The sequence below is a fragment of the Xiphophorus couchianus genome, chromosome 20 (genome assembly GCF_001444195.1).
Source record: "Xiphophorus couchianus chromosome 20, X_couchianus-1.0, whole genome shotgun sequence".
NCBI classification, from domain to species: domain Eukaryota; kingdom Metazoa; phylum Chordata; class Actinopteri; order Cyprinodontiformes; family Poeciliidae; genus Xiphophorus; species Xiphophorus couchianus.
Window position 1 is genome coordinate 3,779,883 of NC_040247.1, and position 20,440 is coordinate 3,800,322.

At 43.9% G+C, this 20,440-nt stretch overlaps 2 protein-coding genes across 5 annotated transcripts; one reads left to right on the top strand and one right to left on the bottom strand.

Annotated features, from left to right (window-relative positions):
• Window positions 1-320: 320 nt before the first annotated feature.
• Window positions 321-7,499, bottom strand: ddx27 (DEAD (Asp-Glu-Ala-Asp) box polypeptide 27). The gene is made up of 21 exons (XM_028002415.1): window positions 7,279-7,499; window positions 6,646-6,795; window positions 6,509-6,568; window positions 6,278-6,422; window positions 6,136-6,191; window positions 5,980-6,066; window positions 5,793-5,898; window positions 5,437-5,610; window positions 5,211-5,361; window positions 5,032-5,131; window positions 4,034-4,175; window positions 3,798-3,951; window positions 3,061-3,142; window positions 2,796-2,973; window positions 2,611-2,717; window positions 2,230-2,320; window positions 2,012-2,103; window positions 1,817-1,937; window positions 1,634-1,730; window positions 1,387-1,446; window positions 321-1,315 (listed from the first exon to the last, which is right to left on the bottom strand). The coding sequence occupies exons 1-21, from the start codon at window positions 7,360-7,362 to the stop codon at window positions 1,297-1,299; spliced, it is 2,256 nt and encodes a 751-aa protein (XP_027858216.1). The 5' UTR covers window positions 7,363-7,499; the 3' UTR covers window positions 321-1,296.
• Window positions 7,500-10,898: 3,399 nt separating this feature from the next.
• On the top strand, window positions 10,899-19,875 carry pltp (phospholipid transfer protein). 4 transcript variants are annotated; one of them, XM_028004113.1, is made up of 15 exons: window positions 10,899-11,075; window positions 12,411-12,534; window positions 13,318-13,417; window positions 13,499-13,627; window positions 13,791-13,946; window positions 14,072-14,135; window positions 14,280-14,435; window positions 14,505-14,681; window positions 14,957-15,016; window positions 15,097-15,261; window positions 15,413-15,480; window positions 16,288-16,330; window positions 16,411-16,474; window positions 16,558-16,634; window positions 17,413-19,875. In XM_028004113.1, exons 1-15 carry the CDS (start codon window positions 10,914-10,916, stop codon window positions 17,530-17,532), a joined length of 1,665 nt encoding a protein of 554 aa, XP_027859914.1. In that variant the 5' UTR covers window positions 10,899-10,913; the 3' UTR covers window positions 17,533-19,875. The 4 variants fall into 4 exon arrangements, with proteins under 4 accessions (XP_027859914.1, XP_027859916.1, XP_027859915.1 ...); XM_028004115.1 differs by lacking the exon at window positions 10,899-11,075 and adding an exon at window positions 11,082-11,197; XM_028004114.1 differs by lacking the exon at window positions 10,899-11,075 and adding an exon at window positions 11,093-11,248.
• Window positions 19,876-20,440: the final 565 nt, after the last annotated feature.

Sequence of the window (20,440 nt, forward strand, 5' to 3'; positions counted from 1 at the left end):
GCAGTAGTAAAACATACTGCCCCCTGCAGGTGGGAGTTGGCATCACTGTAACCCACATTTTTTGACATCCACCACAATAAACTCAATAACGCATTACGTAGTGCCAAAAAATGAGGATGTGTTGGATTTTACATTAGAATAAAAATCTAGAGGGACTGATTGATGTGATTTGGCACACCGATAAAAACTGCTTTGATTCATATGATAAACTTATCTTGAAGGTCCTGTTTATCGGCCCTCTGGCCGGATTTGGCCCCCAGACCAAAATTATTTAAAACGTTAAAATGTGTTCAAATCTATTCCACAAAGAATGAAACCAATGACAGAAATATTCTTTTATAAAGAACCTGTTTGTTTCAACAGGTTGAAAAATATTTGGTTTCTCTCAGAAAACAAGAAAAGTATATTATACACACACAACAAATATGGCGTCAAAGTATTCAAACTTGGAAAGAGCCAGCTCAGGCACATGGAAGTGAAAAACAAAAAATAATCAACAAACGAGATTGTTCCTTAGTAACAGATAAGAGAAAAAAATAAGAAACACTGAAATGCAATTGGTAACTAAAAAAGGCAAATACATGAAAAAGAAATAACGGGATTTTCTAAGTTTGTTTATAAAATTTACGTCAAAACGTATCATGATGAGTGGCAAGAGACTTTTCTAAAAATTACGCAGTTATTCAAACTGTTAAATTAAAATGTCTAATGTTTTTTCATCAGATTTTTATATTTGATTGCTGAATTGGGAATTCATAATTTATGTGCAAAATATTAAAGACATTTTGGTGGTAAATATTCTTCCCAGAATAAATAAATCCCACTTACTGAATTGAGTTTTACATTTTCTTTGTAGTTTCCCCAAATGTACGTTTTCTAATTCTGACGTTTTAGTTATATACACACCCAAATATTTATTTTTTATGAAACTAAACCTGAAACAAAACTAAAATAGAAGCATCTACATTTCATACATTTGTATTAAAAACAGGTAGTATTGTAAATGTGGTTCTGAAGGTCCAAACTCGTCTGAAGCTACACATCTCGTCCACCAGATGGCAGCAGTAACTTTTCAGGAACCAGTCAGAACTCGGTTCTACCTCCAAACCAGGGATCCAACCTCAGCAGTCCAACAGAACCAGTGATGGTATCCAGGTGTTTTAATGTTCGATGGGTCAAATCGGACCATCAAGACAGGTCACATGACCAACCAGGGCCACCACCACTTTCAGACAAACTTTATTTATAATCTGGTGCAGAACAACATAAAGACATGGAGATCTGGTTTCTCTGTCCTCACTTCTTCTTCCTGAACCTGTGGAATAAAACAGAACCTTTCTACCGGGTCGAACAGAACTATCACCAAAGCCTAGATGTGAGGCTTACCTGGAGCCGCCTGACCGCTTCCTGTCCAAGCCGAGGCGCTTCCTGTCTGCGAAGGATGGCCTGAAGGAGACAGACAGCAGGTCAGAAAAAACAGACAGCCAACTGGTAACCAACAACCAGCAGACATCCAATACATGACCAATAGATAACCAGTAGATAACCAATAGATGACCAGTAGATGACCAATAGATAACCAATAAATAACCAGTAGATAACCAATAGATAACCAGTAGATAACCAGTCTCACCCGGCTCTGTAGTTTTTCAGGGACTTCCTGCTGGTGTTGGTCAGTTCCTCATCAAACACTGACTTCCTGCCTCTGCTTGCTCCTTTCTGATTGGTTGCTGCAGACAGAAGCAGGTCAGTCTGCATCAGTTGGGTTCATGGTTCTGGAGGTTCTGGTCGGGTCTCAGTGTGTCGTGTTTCTGACCTTTCAGTGGCGGCTCGTCTTCAGGCATGGCTCTGGCTTTCTTCGCCCGTCTGTCCCGCTTGGCGGCTCGCTCAGCGAACATCTGAGCCTTCAGTATCTCGAACTGAGCGCGCTCCTCAGACTGGGACAGAGAGGACACACTGAGCACGCTCAGAGGCTCAGGTTGGTCTCCGATCGATGAGTGATTGATTTTACCGTCAGCTGTTTCTTCTTCCCGTCCTTCAGGAACTTCTCTCTCTTCTTCTTTCCTCTCAGAGCCAAATCGAACTCCTGCAGAGCCTTCGACACTGAAGGGACAGAAAACGATCTGAGACACAGTACTCTGCATCATGCAGAGTACTACACAGTAATACAGATAACGGTACTTTTAATACTACACTTAATACTACAGAGTACTACAGTCCTCCACTCACTGCGGCTCTGCTTGCGTTCCTGCTGCGTCTGAAACCAAACCCTCTGAGAGTTGCTGGAAGAGCCTTCTAGACGCTTCTGAGCCACACTCAGCTACACACACACACACGCACGCACACACACACACGTCATCAGCTATCATCAGCAGGTCATTGAGACGACCTGCTGATTGTCGTCGTCTCATTATTGTCCCAGAAGTTATTGTGATAAAATTGCTGTTTTTACACCATTTTGCAGTAATAGAAAATATAACAGAATGACAGTAATCATTAGTAGAAAGAGAAAAATGATTAATCACGCAAATGGAAACTATTCAGATTATCTTAATTTCAGGTTCTGATCCATTTCTGATTCGGGTTCTGATCCGGTCCGTCCAGCCCTACCTTCGCCTCAGACGCAGCCATCTCTCTCTCCTCTCTCTCCAGCTTCATCACCGCTTCAACGTCTTTCTCCAGTTTGCTGATCAGATCTCTGAACTTCAGGATGACCTCTGGAGGGGAAACAAACCCGGTTTCAGTCTGGTTCTGACCCGGCTCGGCTGTGCAAACGGACCGCCCCTGGTGCTCACCCGTGGGCAGGACGCGGGCCTTCACGCTGTTCTTGGCCGACTTCACCACCTCCTTCAGCGTCTTCCTCTCCGACTCTCCGACCAGAGACACGGAGCGGCCGGAGCGGCCGGCGCGCGCCGTGCGGCCGACCCGGTGGACGTAGTGCTTGGTGGTGGACGGCATGGTGAAGTTGATCACCTGGGCAGCAGGTGGGAGCAGGTTCAGGATGCCGACCCGGTTCTGTTCCGGGTCCGATCACAAAACGACCTGAAGCAGAACTCTCACCGTTTTCACGCCGTCGATGTCCAAACCTCGGGCCGCGACGTCGGTCGCCACCAAGATGTCGATTTGCTCGTCTTTGAACCTCCTGCAGAACCGAGACGGACCAGAACATCTGAACATTGGACAAATGGATCCATTTGTCCAATGATCCATTTTATAGTTTCTGAAGATTTAATTATTTTTAAAATCTGGATAGTTTTGGTTGACAAGCGTTTTACAGCTTCTATTTATTTGGACTTTGAATTCAGGTCAACGACAGAGAGTTGGGGCTGAGACACGATTTTAAAATTTCCTCAGAATAAAGTTGAAACAATACGAGAATAAAGCATTAATATTAGGAGAATGAAGTAATTAGTTTATAAGAACTCATGAAAAACAAAAAGCGGAAAGTCGAGCATCTGGTGAAGTTATGCTTTGGTTAATCCATCAAATTATTTTCAGCAGGTTTTTCTAGAGTTTTGTCTAAAAGGAACAGATCTCAGATGTCAACGACTCGAATCTTTTCTTATTAAAGCTGCTTTTTGTATTTTAAAATGTTCTCCTGGTAAAATTGTGTTTTTATTCTGCTAATAACTATATTCTCGTAATTAAATTAAACTACTAAAGTTCTCATTTCTTGATACTTTGTCGTACAAAAACGTTGATTAAAATCAGAAATCGTATCTGGAACCTGAAGATGTTGTTTTTAAGACGGATGGTGCAGCTGTAATCTGAACCCGTTAGAACCCGTTAGAACCTACCTGAGGTTCTCCAGTCTCTGGTTCTGGCTCAGTTCTCCATGCAGCTCCCCGACCTTCAGGCCCAGCAGGCCCAGCAGGATGTGCAGCCGGTGGGCCTGCTTCCGGGTCTGGGTGAACACCATCACATGGTCCTGGAAGGTCCGGGTCAACAGCGCTGGGCACAGAACATCCGGAGAGTCAGGGTCCGGCCCGGAGGACAACAGAACCTCAGCAGAACCTGGCCCGCCCGGTCCTACCTGCCACCACAGCCTCCCGGTCTCCTTCCCGGTGCGGCCGGATTCGAACGAACTCCTGCCGGAGGAACGGCGCCACGTCCGTGTTGCTGTTCACAAAGATCCTGATTGGCTGCTTCAGCGACACCGCCGCCAGGTCCTTTACCTGCAGGCAGAGAACCGGGTCACATGACCCACAGTACCGGGTCATGTGACTGCAGGATGGGGGGAACCCATTGACATACATTGCATCTTATTGTTTAAATCCCTCTTTTAGCTGCAGGGCTAAAAGCTGATTGTTCTCCTTCCCATCCGTAGCGGCTAACAAAAGCGCTAACTAAATGGAACCTGAATGTTGGGATTGTTATCTGAGTCAAAACAAACAAAGGGAAAATAACGCAGAAAAGCCATTAACACTTAAGTTGTTCTTTTTCTCACTCTCTGTGTCGGCTGCGTTACACGCAGACTTAGTTGCCATAGCAACTGACAATAACATCACTACTGTATCAGGATTCAACACCAAAAAACACACAGACATTTTCCACACAAAGAAAAGAAGATTCAGTCTGTTATAGTTTTATGCTTTCAGGCTTGAGGTTTACTTTATGATTATTAATAATTGATCGCTGTGTTAGATTAGCTACTCCTGCTATTAGCTAATCTACCACAGCGATAGATTAACAATTATTAGCGAATCTATTATCTTTTTAGGTTAGCTACTAATCCAGCTAATGATCTACCAGCTAGCTAATGTACATTAGCTTGGTAGCTAATTTGAAAGGTTTCTTTAAACTGAACTGAAACACCAAATTCCACAGCACAGCTACATGTTATGATTGTCAAAGTCAAGCTAGCACTTCCTTCTCCCTCACCATTTTCTTTCATTTAAACTTTTTCCTGACTTTGTCATCTAGTGGTCGTAGCGTTGTCAAATAGCAGCAAAGCGCCTGACGGACTGGACGTCATGTGACTATCATGTGTCACATGTTGCTATGGTAACAGCTGCTGTCCTGTGGCCGTACCTCCTCGCTCATGGTGGCTGAGAACAGCATGGTCTGCCGGTTGTAGGAGCACAGCCTGATGATCTCCTTCATCTGCTCCTCAAAGTACTCGTCCAGCATCCTGTCAGAATCACACAGAACCGGGCCGTTAGCGGCTACGCCAGCGGTCCGGTTCCGTCGGCCGGTGGCAGCGCCCCCACCTGTCGGCCTCGTCCAGGATCAGGATCTCGATGTGGCTCAGCTCGAAGCTCGGCGTGTTGTGAAGGTGGTCGATCAGTCGGCCCGGTGTGGCGATCAGAACATCTGGACCCGCCCTCAGAGCCGCCTCCTGTGACTTCAGGTCCAAACCGCCTGCAGACGGCAACAGCAGCGGTCAGCCGGGACCGGAACTGGGCCGGAACAACCTGAACAGGGTCGTTTCCATACCAACAGCCAGGCAGGTGGTGATGGAGGTGAACTGGGCCAACTGGCGGGATACCGAGTGGACCTGGATCCCCAGCTCTCTGGTCGGAACCAGAACCAGGACCCGGGTCACCTGGGACGTCCTGGGTTTGTAAACCAAGCGCTCCAACACCGGCAGCATGAAGGCGGCAGTCTTCCCTGAGGACGGAACCGAAAGAGAGGTTCTGGTTGGTTCAGTTCCAGAGACCATAACCAGGTTAAGGTTCTGTCAGAAATCAATCAATCCATCAATCCATCAATCCATCCATCAATCCATCCATCAGTGTTTAATGTGTCCTGTCGGGGTGAACAGAACCAGAGAACAGAACCGGTCCCAGTACCGGTTCCGGTGGCAGCGCAGGCACACAGGTCTCTGCCCAGCAGCCCCACGGGAACGCAGGCCTTCTGGATCGGTGTCGGCTCTCTGAAGCCCAGAGCCGTGATGGCCTGCAGGAACAGAATCACAGAGCAGGTGAGACCAGAACCAGAACCGGATCCAGAACCAGATCCGGGTCCGCCGGGTCTCACCTTGAGAATGGGTCGGGACAGGTTCATCTCTTCGAAAGTCAGCTGCTCGTTGTACTGAGACGCGTCTTCGGAAAACGTCTCTGGAGCCTGAGCACAGAGACCGACGTTACCGTGGTAACACCTTCATCAGGACCCACCTGTGATCCTCTTCCTCACCTCCTCCTCTGCATTCCTCTTCTTCCTCCCTCGCCGCTCTTTCTCCCTCAGAGTGTCTGACAGGAAACAGGAAGCAGATTAGAAAATCTGATGAGTTCAGACCCAGTCAGAACCAGAACCTTCAGGAGGACAGCGCTCATACCTGATTTGGTCAGAACCTCTTCATCACTTGAGCCAAACTCCTCCTCTTCATCACCATCCTCCTCCTCCTCTTCGTCTCCCTCAGCTGGCTCCTCCTCCTCCTCCTTCATTTCTGAGGAACCTTCAGAACTCTGAGACGGTTTCTCCTAAAGACAAAAGACTACGACTCATACAGGAAGTAGATCAAACAGGAAGTAAATGAAAACAGGAAGTGGATTCAGGACAGACTCACCTCAGCTTTCCTCTTCTTCCTGACCTTCTCTATTTTCTGGTCCAAGGTCGTCGCAGTTCTCTGTGAACACAGGACCCGGTCAGAACATTTTGTAAAGCAGCAGGCTGCAGGTTCTGTTTGGTTCTGCTGGGTTCTACCTTCTTCTTGAGCTGCTTCAGGACGTCGCTCATGGCCCAGTCGTCGTCCAGGCTCAGACTGTCTTTCTCTCCAAACTCAAAGCCACAGTTGAAGTCTGTCGACCTTTGACCTCCAAACTTCTTCTTACGGTTCAGGATGATGGGCTCCTCCTGCAGAACATCATCATCATCGTTAGCAGCTCCTGAAACAGATCTGAACCGGTCGGTTCTGATCCAGTGTGGCGGCTTCTGTTCATCATCATAATTTTAAACGCATCAGAATTTTTCACCGGACCAATCAGAACCTTTTAATCCAGACTCTGGGATTAAATGTGTTTTTAGTCCAACAGAACCCGGATTATGGTTTATTACGGAGCGTTTCCATAGCAACTGTTGCTCCTCCTGAACACATCGGAACCTCGAGGTCCAGTTTTTGGTTTTAACTGCACCAGAACCGAACCCTTCACATGCTTGGATCAGGGTCGCGGTACTGTTGGACTTTGTTCCAGAACATTCAGCTGGTCTCAGATCTGATAGTCGGATCCTTTTCATCAGAACCAGACAGATCCGAACCTCAGAGAGTCCAGTTGACCCAGCAGCAGCTGCGGTACAACAATCAGTTTCATGTTTGGTTCTGGTCCTGGACTGGCTTACCTCCTGTTCCGATTCTGTTTCCGGTTCCTCTGGACTCAGATCCTCGTCCCGGATGGTTCCGATCAGACCCAGCTGCTCCAACATGGTCCCGCAATTCCGGTCCGCTCCGACGTGAGCGGTTCTACCTGGTTCCGAGAGGTTCTGAAAGGTTCTGCCTCTCTCGCTCCTCTCAACACACTTACACGTGTTTACGGAAGCCGGAAGCTGAAGCGCGTATTTCCGGTTGGTGTCTCCATGTCTTTGCTTTCGCGCCCCCTGCTGCTGCGGAGCGGAGATGGCAGAACCAGGGCGGGTTCGAGCTGCATGGGGCCCCGACCGAGACGCCGTTTGGGGCCCAGTGAAGCGGTTCCCAACCCTTTAGATTCAGGGGTGTCAACAAACTCATTTTCGTTTTGGGCCAAATCAAGATCATGAATGCACTTAACGGGCCGGTTCTGCCAAATGTATTAGAAAACTCTTAAAATATCAGTTAATTCTTAAAATTAAATCATGTTACTGAACATCTTTTCAGTCCGTCCAGGATTTTGATTCTTTTTGTGTGTGGGTTTTTTTATTTGCAATAAAGTCAGAGCTGGAATTATTTACAATATTTGCGCTTATTTTTGACAGTAAATGCGACTTTTTATTACTCGCTGTATAGATCAGGGACATAATCTGACATCCATTAAGGCTGAGGCAGCCGTTTAGGACAAGTAAGAAAGTTTTTGACACATTTTGAGAAAAATCTGCAATAAACTACAAATTGTTAGCACAAAAAAGTGCAGGGATTTGTTGATTTTGTGTGAATTTCTACAGTAATTCTCAAGAAACTGGAGGGACTGATTGATATAATTTGGCATTAAACAGATAAAAACTGCATTGATTTGAGTGAAAACATAATATTTAAGCACACTTAGTGTTTAGTCTACAATCTAGAGGGCCACATAAAAAGCCATGGCGTGCCGGATTTGGCCCACAGGCCTTGAGTTTGACACATGTACTTTAGATGGTCCACAAAAATTACATAATAAATTACATTTTACAAGCCAACAGGCTACAGTTAAAATTACACATGAATTAAACTGACTAAAATGTTTTAACAATTCTTCATATGTCAATAAAACAGATTCCTGTATGTAAACTGTAAAATAATATTATATTTTATCCTTTCTAACTACTGATCTACCCATTTTCCCCCATAAAAAAGTTAAAGACAACAGATGTACTTACAGCTGCAGTTTGTAACTTTTATAAAAACCTTTTTTTTTTTTTACAATTGTTAAAATTGTCTCCATGTTGTGATAGTATAATATGAAACAAATATCTGTGAAAAGATCAATCTCCTTCCTGAGTTACTGTTGCCATCTGAAGAAATATCAAAAACAACCAATCAGCGTCAGGAGGCGGGACCTAGTTCTGTCAATCATCCTCAAATATGCGCCGATTTTATGCTGATGGGCAGAAACGACTTACCGACACATGAAAACTGTTTATCCACCTTCATCTTGTCATAATCGGTTATATTGCAACAGAAAAACAAATGAACTCGTTTGTGGTTATTTTGTTGTCCAGACAGAAATCATTTAACCAGAATCATAAAACATAAACTACAGAATTTCACAGTTGAAATGTGATGCAGCGTCCAGTCAGTAACAATAATTGCATTTCAATTTCATATTTTTATATGACAAGAAGAGAATCAGGACAGGAAGCAACATGTTGCTCTGATATTAGTTTAAAGTTGAGAAAATCCTAAGTGATAAAACATATTTATTTTTAGGGTGAATCAGCAGAATCTGTAATTTGCTTGAAGCTGTTTGACCGAGTGCAGAGCAGAGGCCTGAGCCAGTCATCTGGATACACTGTTACAGTCTGAGAGACGACGTGTATCCGTCTGGATTCACATTCTCACCTCAGGTCACAACGCCACATTTCCACATCACAAAGTTAATCAAGCCCTGGATGACGCTGCTGCATTTTATTACAACATTTTTATTCTGTTATTACACAAAGTAAAATATGTTTGTTTGAACCTTAGATTGAGAATCCATTTAACAGGAGATGTAGCTGAAAAATCAGAGCAACTTGTTTGTCATCTTAATAATTACACATTTTCAGTTCTGGTTCTGACCCAAACATTCAACAGCAGAATGTGAGTTAGGCAGCTGCTCAGGGCCCCCACACCACCAGGGGGCCCCCAAGAGCACCAAGCTAGCATGATAAAAAAAATATTTATTTAAAATAATATTGAATACAAAGTAATTGCTACTACACATGGAAAAATTATTTCCATTATTTTCATAGTTGTTACAGAAATAAGGGTTAATCTCTGAAACAGATATCAAACTTCTTTAACCTGTTTACTGTAAACTTGGTGTTTATTATTTTCAAATGGTTAAAATAATATGGCACAGCTAAGTACCTCTCTGCATATATAAATCTAAATAATTATTTTTAGCTTGCTGCTCCTGTAAGGTTAAAATCAGCAGCCATAATAGCGCCGGTCTAAGCTAATTACAAACTCTGGAACTGATGAATGTTTAAAGGTGATGTTTCCTTTAACAGGTTACGATCGGTCTATGATCTATACAAAACATGTTCATTACATTTTCTTCACAAAGTCAATCAGATTTTATTCTGGTCAGCTCTGGATATTAAGCCTCTTTCATAATGAGTTGTTTTAGGGTCTCTGTCTCTTTAAACGCAAACCAGCTGCTGGCCACGCCCCCCAACCATTGGTTACACTTGCACAAGACAATGGCTGCAAATAGAAGCAATTATAGAATAGAATAGAATTCAACTTTATTGTCATTGCACTGTCACAAGTACAAGCAACGAGATGTAGTTTGCATCTATCCAGAAGTGCTCTACGAGATATAAATATTTATTTGCAGATGTACAAGACTACGTATGTATGGACTATAAGGGGTACAACCAAACATCTTTGAAAAACATTAGTGGAGCCTCCTGCACAACCAACAAGAATGCAGCTCTAAAGGGGTTGCTAGGAAACGGACTGGGATTCACTGCGGTTGCTAGGTAACAGGGCAGTACCTGCTGATTCGTGACGCTATATCCACCGATTTGCACATGATACTGTTATCTATATACATAGATCAAAAGTATAAGATTAAAAATCACATTGGTGAAAAAATTTAAATATCTGCATTTTGCTTCATTCAAATTTATCATTTAAACCTCATAGTAAGAAGATAAAACGTTTAGCTTTGCACATTTTGGGAATACAAGATACTGTTTGTCTAACGTGGCTGCAAGAATATTCCTGAGCTATAATTGATTTCTCACATAACTTAATGTTGAACACCAGTTTCTCCATTTCTCATTGAGCTGTAAGTTGTTTCTTAGCAGCGCTTACATGATGTTGATTAACAGCACCAAGAACCTCCTCCTGGCTCTGATTGGCTGTTTCTGACAGAGTGCTGCATTACTGCAGACGACAGAGGAGGAGATAGATTTTTTTGTAAAACACAGTTTTTTTATAAACGTTACATTCTGCAGCTTTGACCTTGTTTGGTTTTCCAGTTGAAGGTCGAATGTTTGTAGATCTTCAGTGTGAAGTTCAAATAACCTGAATATTAAAAAAACTTTATTTTTCCTAAACGGAAAGCAGCAGCTTCAGCTGAGCTTCATCCAGGATGCAGAGGAGGAGGAAGAGCAGGGGGCGGAGTCAGTCCCTGGGGATAAAACTCTCCACAGAGAATCAGACGCTCAGAGTCAACCGAGCCGGCAGAGCAGAAACAACCAACCAGAAGGGACCAGAACCGACGGGTCACAACTCCTCCTTCTGCAGCGCCACGGTGAGTTTCTGCTCAGACTTTCAGAGGAAAGTTCAGATGGAGCCAGAGACAGACTGACTACAGATTAACCACAGATTATCAGGAGTAACAGAGTAACGGGCTGCGGCCATGGGGAGGAGGAGGTGAGTGTTTCCCAGAACCGGCTCTGGTTCTTCTGGATCCAGATGTTTCAGGTTTGATTCCGTGTTTTCAGCCTGACTCAGATGATCTGGGCCGACTCCAAACCGGCCCAGATCGGCCCAAACCGATCTGGGCCGGTTTGATCCCAGACCTTGATCTCCAAGGTCTGGGAGATCATCAACCTCCCAGACCTTGATGATCTGGGAGGTTGAGTTTGGTTTTGGATCAGGTCAAAGGTCAGAGCTCAGCATCAGTTTTCGGCAGACAGATGGACGTTTCAGAGCGTCTGCGGCGTTAACGACTGCGCCTGCGGTCTTGTGTCTGCAGCAGCTGTGAGCTGATTGGCTGTTCAGTAAACCGCTGTGATTAAACATCTGCTGCTGGGTTAACTGCGCCCTGGGTTTGGTCTGCAGGCCCTGTCTAGCTGAAAAGGTTAAAGTTCATTGGGTGAAATGTGTGTGTGTGCTAAACCCTGAGCTGTGACTCACAGGCATCTTGTTTTCCTCATCTGTTTATTTCTGACTGATCATTGATGGAAACGTGGATGGAAACCCGCCAGGCGGGTCAGCGGCCCGCCTGGCGGTCCTGCTGCGTGAACAGAAAGCTGAAAACATCTCTCCATGTGACGCCATTTCAACAAGAGCTCAGCATGAACTGCAGTAACCCCAGTTTGTTTCACAACAGCCTGAAACCCCCGACTGTCCCCCGACCCGCTTCCTGTCTCCATCTGAGGACAGACGGGGCAAAGGCCCCCTCTCCGCTTCAACGCCTCGCTCCACAGAATAAACGCTTCCGTCGAGGTCCGACATGAGAACACCGTCTGATGAACAGAACCAGCAGATTGCAGCTTCTAACAAACATCTTTCTACAGCGATGATGCCGCTGCACATTGAAAAAAGGAGAACATTTACACCCCCAAAATATCTAATTTGAGATTAATCTCAGAAATATTCTAGAAAAAAACAAATTAATTTCTGAGCTCAGTCACACATTTGCTGGAAAAAACAAGAACATTTTGAGATATAAAAAAGTTTCCAGAAAAAATTGGAAATTTTGAGATTAATTTTCTAGAAACAAGAAAATTTGACTAATATCCACGTTTTTTTCTGGAAAATTTCTGAGATTAATCTCAAAAGTTCTGCATTTTTTGGAGGAAATTCGCTACTCTTCAGAACCAGAACCAGAACCGGGCCCATGTCGTCTGTTTCCTTGCAGCTCCAGGTCAGGATGACTTCCTTCCTCTTGCCACTCCTCCTCCTGTCGCCGGTGGGCTCCATCATGGCGGCTCCAGAACCAGCCGGCTGTAAGATCCGGATCACCGATAAAGGCCTGGAGCTGTGTGAGTAACCGGACCTGCGAACCGGGCCTTCGGCTGCAGAACAGAACCAGCTCAGAGCTGATGGTTTCTTTATGGCTCCTGTTTGAACTGCCTTGTTGATAATTATCCCAATAATTATTGCAAGAAACGATAATATTTCCCCGTAATAAATAGCGAAACGTTTGCTCTCTGAAAGACCAACAAACTTTAACTCCACTGGAACTGGAAGATATTTTAAATATCCAAAATAAAAATCGACAACCAAAACCAGAAAAAGATAATTATGAGGTCTCAGTAAACAAAATGTATCTTTAAAAAATAAATGAATAAAAATGGAAATTATTGGGCTCATTTTAATTTATCTTGTGATTAATTGACTCACTGATTATTCACTGATTAAATGTGAGATCAGTGAAGGTGGATGAATATGAATTTATTACAATGTGATGTAAAAGGATGCAACTAAAACATACACTGCAAAAACACAAAACTGTAGTTTCTGGTCCAAATATCTGAGTTCACTTAAAATCAAACAAAACCAATTCATAAGTAACTTTTCAGTAAGACATAGAAGTTTGTTTTAAGTCAGTATTAATAATAATAATATTAATAAAAAGAACAAATTCTTCTGGGAGATTATTTCACTTGTAACATGGAAAATATTTAGTTAGAAGTGAAATAATCTGCCAGTGGAACTCGTATCAAAAATAAGGAATTATTGTTCCTTATTTTATTATTAGTGTGTGTCAATGTGTAATAATGTGTGTGTGTGTGTGTGTGTGTGTTTTTTTTGCGTCTTCCCAGTAAAGCTTGAGACTCAGAGGTTTGTGGAAGAGGAGCTCAGTAACATCAGCATGCCGGAGATGAAGGGGACCGAGGGCCGGTTCCAGTACACCATCACAGAGTGAGTTCTGCTGCCGGTTCTGTCCGGCCGGACCGAGGTGCTGGTCATGATCCGATTCATTATGTCTTCCTCTCTGCTCAGCGTGAAGATCACAGAACTGAACCTGAGCCATGCGGACCTGCGGTTCCTCCCAGACGTCGGTCTGCTGTTCGACGTTCAGAACTCGTCCATCGCGCTGACCTTCCAGCGCCGGATCCTCTACTGGTTCTTGTGAGTTGATGCTTCTAACTCTAGTGATCACATTAATTTCTGATGTTAAATCCAACAGTTTGGGCTCTAACTCAACTGATTTTGTCAGTTACTTGAACTTTGTTTTTTTAAGTTTAAATGGTTGGGAAACAGTGAAAACATGGCTGCCTGCTTGTTTTTCCAGCTACGACACGGGGAACATCAACGCGTCGGCCGACGGCGTCAACATCAACACGGCTGTGAACCTGATCCGAGACGACGTAGGCCGACTGAAGATCAACAACATCAGCTGTGACGCCAAGATCAAGAAAATGAGAGCAGAGTTCAGCGGGACGCTTGGGTACAACCCAATCAGAGAACGGCATAGCCAACTCCAGAACCAGAACCGATCAGCCAATCACTGATCAATAACAGGAAGTAGCTGCCAGGCTGGCACATGACCTAACCAGGAATTTCTGTTTTCAGGAAAATTTATGACTTCCTGGCCCGATTTCTGACCACCGGGATGCGATTCTTCCTCAACCAACAGGTGGGTCCACTCTCTGATCCGGTCCCAGTTCTGATCACAGCCAGAACCGGATCCTGACTTGGATTTTGTTGGGTGTTCAGAACAGGATCTGGCTCTGGCCCGGACCTGGTCTTCTGGTTCTGAACTTGTGCGTTTTCGCCGCAGATCTGCCCGGCGCTGAACCACGCTGCTCTGGTTCACGTGAACGCCATGTTGGAGACGATCCCGGTGCGGAGCGAAGTGGATCACTACATCGGGATCGACTACTCTCTGATCAGCGATCCCGTGGTGACGTCGCGGAGCCTCGACATGAACTTCAGGGTAGGACTCGTCGCCATGTTGTGACAGAACTGGGTCAGAGCTGGTACCAACAGTGCGTCCATTCTGCAGGGGATGTTCTTTGACCTGTCCAACCAGAACCAGCCGCTGGTGAACTACGCGGTGGAGCCGGTCATCAGGGAGTACGACCGCATGGTCTACCTCGCTCTGTCTGAGTTCTTCTTCGACAGCGGGATGTTCGCCTACTACTCTGCTGGGATCTTCCAAATGCACATCGTCAACGAGAAGGTGAACCAGAACAGACAGGCCACTGGACCCGACTCACACAGAACCTCAAGACGGCACTAAGATTCAGAGATAAAAATTAAAGTTCTTTAAGGGCCGAACAGATTCAAATCTGAAATTCATTTTAGGTCCAGTTTTTTCTTTAACTCAATCAATCAACCAACCTGCCAATCAATCAGTCAACTATCCAACCACCAATCAATCACTAATCAACCAGCCAAACAGTCAGTCAGCAATCAAAGATACCCAGACTGAACTTCTGCCTTTTTTTCCTTCAGATGCCCAAAGATCTGGAGATGTTGCTGAGGACGACGTATTTCGGAACCATCATGATGATGGTCAGCAGAATCAGAACTCAATCAGAACCGGTCTTTGTAGTCCTCAGTAGTTCCTGATGTTCTTGATGTTGTTCCGTCAGAACCCAGCTCTGGTGGATGCACCACTGTGCCTGCAGCTTGCTGTCAACTCGCCCCCAAAAACCTCCATCAAAACGTCCGGGGCCACCGTTGTCATGACAGCTATCGTCAAGGTGATGGTTCTGCCACCAGGCCAATCTCCGGTCCAGCTCAGCAGTATGACCATGGTACTAAACACACACAACTACATTCGGTCTGATATTGTTGGATCCCTCAGTCTGACTGGTTGCAGCCCAGTAGAACTCCCAGTTTACTGGACCGGGCTGAACAACAATTTAAATGTACTAATTCAAAGACAACTATTTTCTCTTTCTGCAGGAAGCTAAGTTTAATGCAAAAGTTTCCATGAGAGGAAAACGTCTGGCTGTGCATGCCGATCTACGCAGGTAAAGGTTTCACTTTCCCTTAAACACAATCCTATTTCTAGACTTAAACCACAAACCCTCCCTGGTTCTGGACTCAAACTGAAGTCACATCTGGTTCAACACTTAGGCTGTTTCCCCCAATAGTCCGAAAAACTCAGTTCAAAAAGTTTTTAAAGTGAGAGAATAAACATTGATTTGAAGCAGCAGTGTTTCTATTGGTCGACCCGGTTCTACTGGAACCAGAACTCCATCTCTAGCTGTTGTGGTTCTCTGAGTCAAACCAACCTGTTCCCCTCCTGGCCTGTGGGGGCGCTACACCAAGAACCACTGAAGAAAACGACACAAAAACCTCTGAAGACACTGAGAGCAACTTCCTTCTTCACCAGATGGAAACAAGATGGAGGCGTCAGATTTTAGTGTTGGAGGATTTCTGTTTAGTCTTTGGCTAAAGACCAGGAGTCATTTCTGCTGCTAGTGCTAGGCTAGCACGTTAGCTTTGGTTACCCAGAATGCCCTGCGCTGTAGTTCACTTCCTGCTTTTGGAGCGGTCTCCGGTCCGCTTGGCGTTCACATTCAAACTGAACCAGAGTTCACTTCAACTGAACCCAGACCGGAGGACCAAAGGTCAGAGGTTGATTAGCGTTCACAACTCACCAACCAAACCGGACTTTGACTAGACAGACGGTCCGGAGTCTGGTTAAAGTGGACTGAACAGGCTTGGTGTGAATGATGCAGCCTTAATTCTGAAACCAGATCTTGGTCTAAAGTCAAATTTTGCTCCAACTCTTCGTTTCTGGATTCATCAGAGATGTCTTTGTTGTCTTCCAGGTTTAAGATCTTTTCCAACCAATCAGCTCTGGAGTCTCTGGCTGTAAGTGTGTCTTTACTTCCTGGTTTCAATGCCTCCTAATGGACCCACAGAACCGGTTCTGACCGTCTGTCTGTCTGCAGCTGATTCCTCTGCAGGCTCCTCTGAAGACCATGCTGCAGATGTCCGTGGTTCCTCTCATCAACAGTAAGAACCTGCTTCTTCTCTGCAACCAGAACTTCTGAGTTCCAGCGATGCTCTGAGTGGTTTTGTTCTGGTTCTGAGTCTAGACTGGACCAAGAGGGGAGTCCGGATCCCACTGGCTGATGGGATGGATTTCATCGAGGAGGTGGTGGAGTATCACAATGTGTGTTCACCTCTGATGTTTGCAGAGTTTTACATCCGTTTGTGTTTATGCTTTACAAACATCCAGTTTCTCTGGAACTGATGAATGTTTAAAGGTGACGTTTCCTTTAACAGGTTAGGACCGGTCTATGATCTATACAAAACATGTTCATTACATTTTTCTCACAAAATCAATCAGATTTTATTCTGGTCAGCTCTGGATATTAAGCTTCTTTCATAATGAGCTGTTTTAGGGCCTCTGTCTCTTTAAACGCAAATCAGCTGCTGCTGGCCACGCCCCCCAACTCATTGGTTACACTTGCACAAGACAATGGCTGCAAATAGAAGCAATTATACAACCAAACATCTTTGAAAAACATTAGTGGAGCCTCCTGCACAACCAACAAGAATGCAGCTATAAAGGGGTTGCTAGGTTACGGACTGGGATTCATTGCAATTGCTAGGAAACGGACTGGGATTCACTGCGGTTGCTAGGGTAACAGGTACCTGCTGATTCGTGACGCTATTTTTAGGAGGATTTTGAAACGGCTCATTTTCCAGACCCTAAAAAAAACTTATTACCAAAAACACCTTTTTAATCGCTTGGGCTGTTTTAAGAAGCAGACGAGACTCAAATGGAAGCATAAAAATGTGCAAAATGTGAATTTTGAATAACAGGTTCCCTTTAATAATGGTATGGGGACGCAATGTGCAGCTGGTCTCCTGACCAGCGAAGCTGCGTAACAAACCACATCAGAGCTGACTGCAGCAACCAATCACCAGGCTGTGTTGCTCCGCAGGGTTTCATCGTGATCGGAGCCAACCTTCACTTCAGCAAAGGCCTGAGGGAAATGATGGCAGGAAGCAGCGACATCCAGCCCACCGCCAGCACCAGCAACACCACCAGCACCGCTGTCTAAGAAGAACTGGACCTGGCAGCCAGAACATTATGACCGCCTGCTAACCGTTTTACTCCCAAAACACCTCCGGGCCGCCACTAGAGGGCACCACAGAGCCGAGGGTAGCTAAGCAATGGTACTGGTTCTGCTGGTTCTGTGTAAGAATGTGAGGGAGCATGATTAGCTCTGTTAGTGTGTGTGTGTGTGTGTGTGTGTGTGTGTGTGAACCACCAGAGGAGGTTCAACACAGACTGGACTGTGGAACCAAACCTTAGAAGCAGAGACGTCCAATCTGAGGGACTGAAACTGTTGGTGGTCATAATCTTCTGCTGATCTGATATAAATAGATGATGTAAATATCGACAGACTGAGGAAAGTGTGTCGCAGCAGCTGCAGATTCAACAAGTTTTACTGATACAAACATAAAAACCTGCTTTCTGACATTTTCCAGTTAAATCATTTTATTAATGTGCCAACCAGAACTTCCTTTTAATCTCACAGCATGACTGAAGGGAGCTGAACTGCAGGCGGACTAAAGACTTCTTAACATCTAACTGAACATCTGAGAGGTTTCCAAACTGTCCCTTATAAATAAAACCCCTTTAATAAAAACTCAGAGCTGTACTCAGAAGGTTGACTTGATGATGTCATAGTTCACCAATCTTTAAGGCTTCACAGAAGTCTTGAAGCTCAATTCCAGTTTTTATGCTGAATTCCGATATTTTTTGTTGTGGTTTTGCATGATACTAAAGGCTCTAAGTAAAAATTAGTTAAATTACTAAATTTAGACCAGCGGCCATTTTAGTTTCTCGGTCAGCCTGTGTTTTGGGGGGAAAGGTCTGTGATCTGAACAGCTCATGTTGTTTGTGATCGGCTGATTTAGGTTATTAATGTTTACAATTTAATGCCCACCAACCGCAAATAAACTCAAGATGCAGAACCGTTTAAAATGACACAGTGATTCAGAGGAGATCTTGATCTTTTTCAAATCAATATTTAATTGGTGAAAAAACTAGAAAGCATTGATGAATCAATATTTTTGCCAACTACTACAATCAAGCAGGAACTTGGCAAGTTAGACCCAGATAGCTTAGCGCTAGTGAGTGCTAGCCAGCAAACTACCCAGATCCAGGAAACTATGGAGTTAAATTTGTTTCACAATTATTCAATCAAAAAAAAAAAAAATTCAAACAAAAAAATAATTATCTCAATTAAATTGTAAGAATTATTATTTTTTTAAACAAAAATAAAGAAGCTGACTTGGAGAAATATAGTTAGCCAAATACACATGGCCCTTAAAAGCAACACTTCCTTCCCTACCTGGCCGTCTCTGACCCAAAACCTGCTGGTCTCTCCATCCTCATGTTCTGATCCTCTCTGGCTGGAGGAATCGATCTGTTCAGTAAAACCACAAGCCTGTCCTGCTTCAGCTGCACTCTGCTGGTCAGACTAGGATGGGGAATTAGGAGAACACCAATTTAATTTTATAACATACAGTACCACAGCAAAGGGCATATTACATCTAATTCTAAATAAAACTAAGTACAAGACACACACACACCAAATAATAAAAAAGAGAAATTATGTGAATATCCTGCTTTGGCCTGTGATCTACCAGCTTGGTTTTTCATTTTGCATCTGGATGGAAATATATATTTAAGAGTTACATTGCCTCCCTCATCCACAACACTGATTATGTGCTTGGTAAATAAATAATCTGTACGGTCACTTAACGTGGACCTAATAACATTGGTGCAGCGATCCGCTGTGTTTTCCCACTTTAGCGTCAATGCTAGTTAATACACACACAGGAGGATTACACAACAGTTTTTAACATATTTCCTCTAGATACATTTGGAGGAAGAGGTGCGCTGGTTAACGAATTCAACATAAAGACAGGCGAATATTACACAAGCCTAGTTTATGCACTTTACCTAGTGCTAACATTAGCTAGCACGATATGCTACCGGGGATCACGGCAGACAAAATATGACTGTCGTCATAAAATGTGTAAGATTTCTTCTTTGAAACAAGGTGGACACTTTAGTAGCTGCTAAACGGTGTAATTTTGTGAAGATTATTTACCATTCACATTCTGTGTCCGTCACCGAAGCTCTGCAGTTCGGGACACAGTTCTGAGATCTCAGGGAGTCAGTCATCCGCTTTACTCAGCGCTAACCAATAGGAACACGTCTTGCATCGCTCGTCATCCGCTTTACTCAGCGCTAACCAATAGGAACACGTCTTACATCGCTCGTCATCCGCTTTACTCAGCGCTAACCAATAGGAACACGTCTTACATCGCTCGTCTTTAGGCCCCGACCAGGATGTTCATGTGAGAAGGGCAAGAAAAATCGTTGAGTGCAAACAAAGAAAGGAGCATTTAAAAAAAACTTAGACTCAACCAAAATCTTAGGCTGTCAAGAAAAAAATTCTGATATTCAAAAATAAAAGTTTCAAACAAAAATGAGTGATTTCAATTTAAAAAAAAAAAGCTTTTTAAACAATTTTTTTGTTTTAAAAAGAATTCTTATAATTTTTTTGACATAATTTTTTTTGTTTGAAACATTTTCTTTTTGAAAATCCAAAAGTTTTGATCACAACTCTATTTGTTTTTGTTTGACGTGATTTTTTTTTTTTTTATTGAATAATTGTGAAACAACTTTAACTCCATAGAAATCCCTACCTTTGAACCTACGCTGCCTTCTGTCCGCTCGCTTCCAGGCCTCCGCCTTCATCCATCGCTTAAGTTTGTTCACTATGAGCCTCTGTATCGGACAATGTTGAAACGAAGCTCCGGGGATTCCTCATCTTCCGTCACATCAGACGTCTGAAGAAATACTGTCATTTTATTTTATTTTATGTTCCCCTGGAAAATGTTCTGATATGTACACAGTTATGTATTGTTGTTATTTACTGTAACAAATAA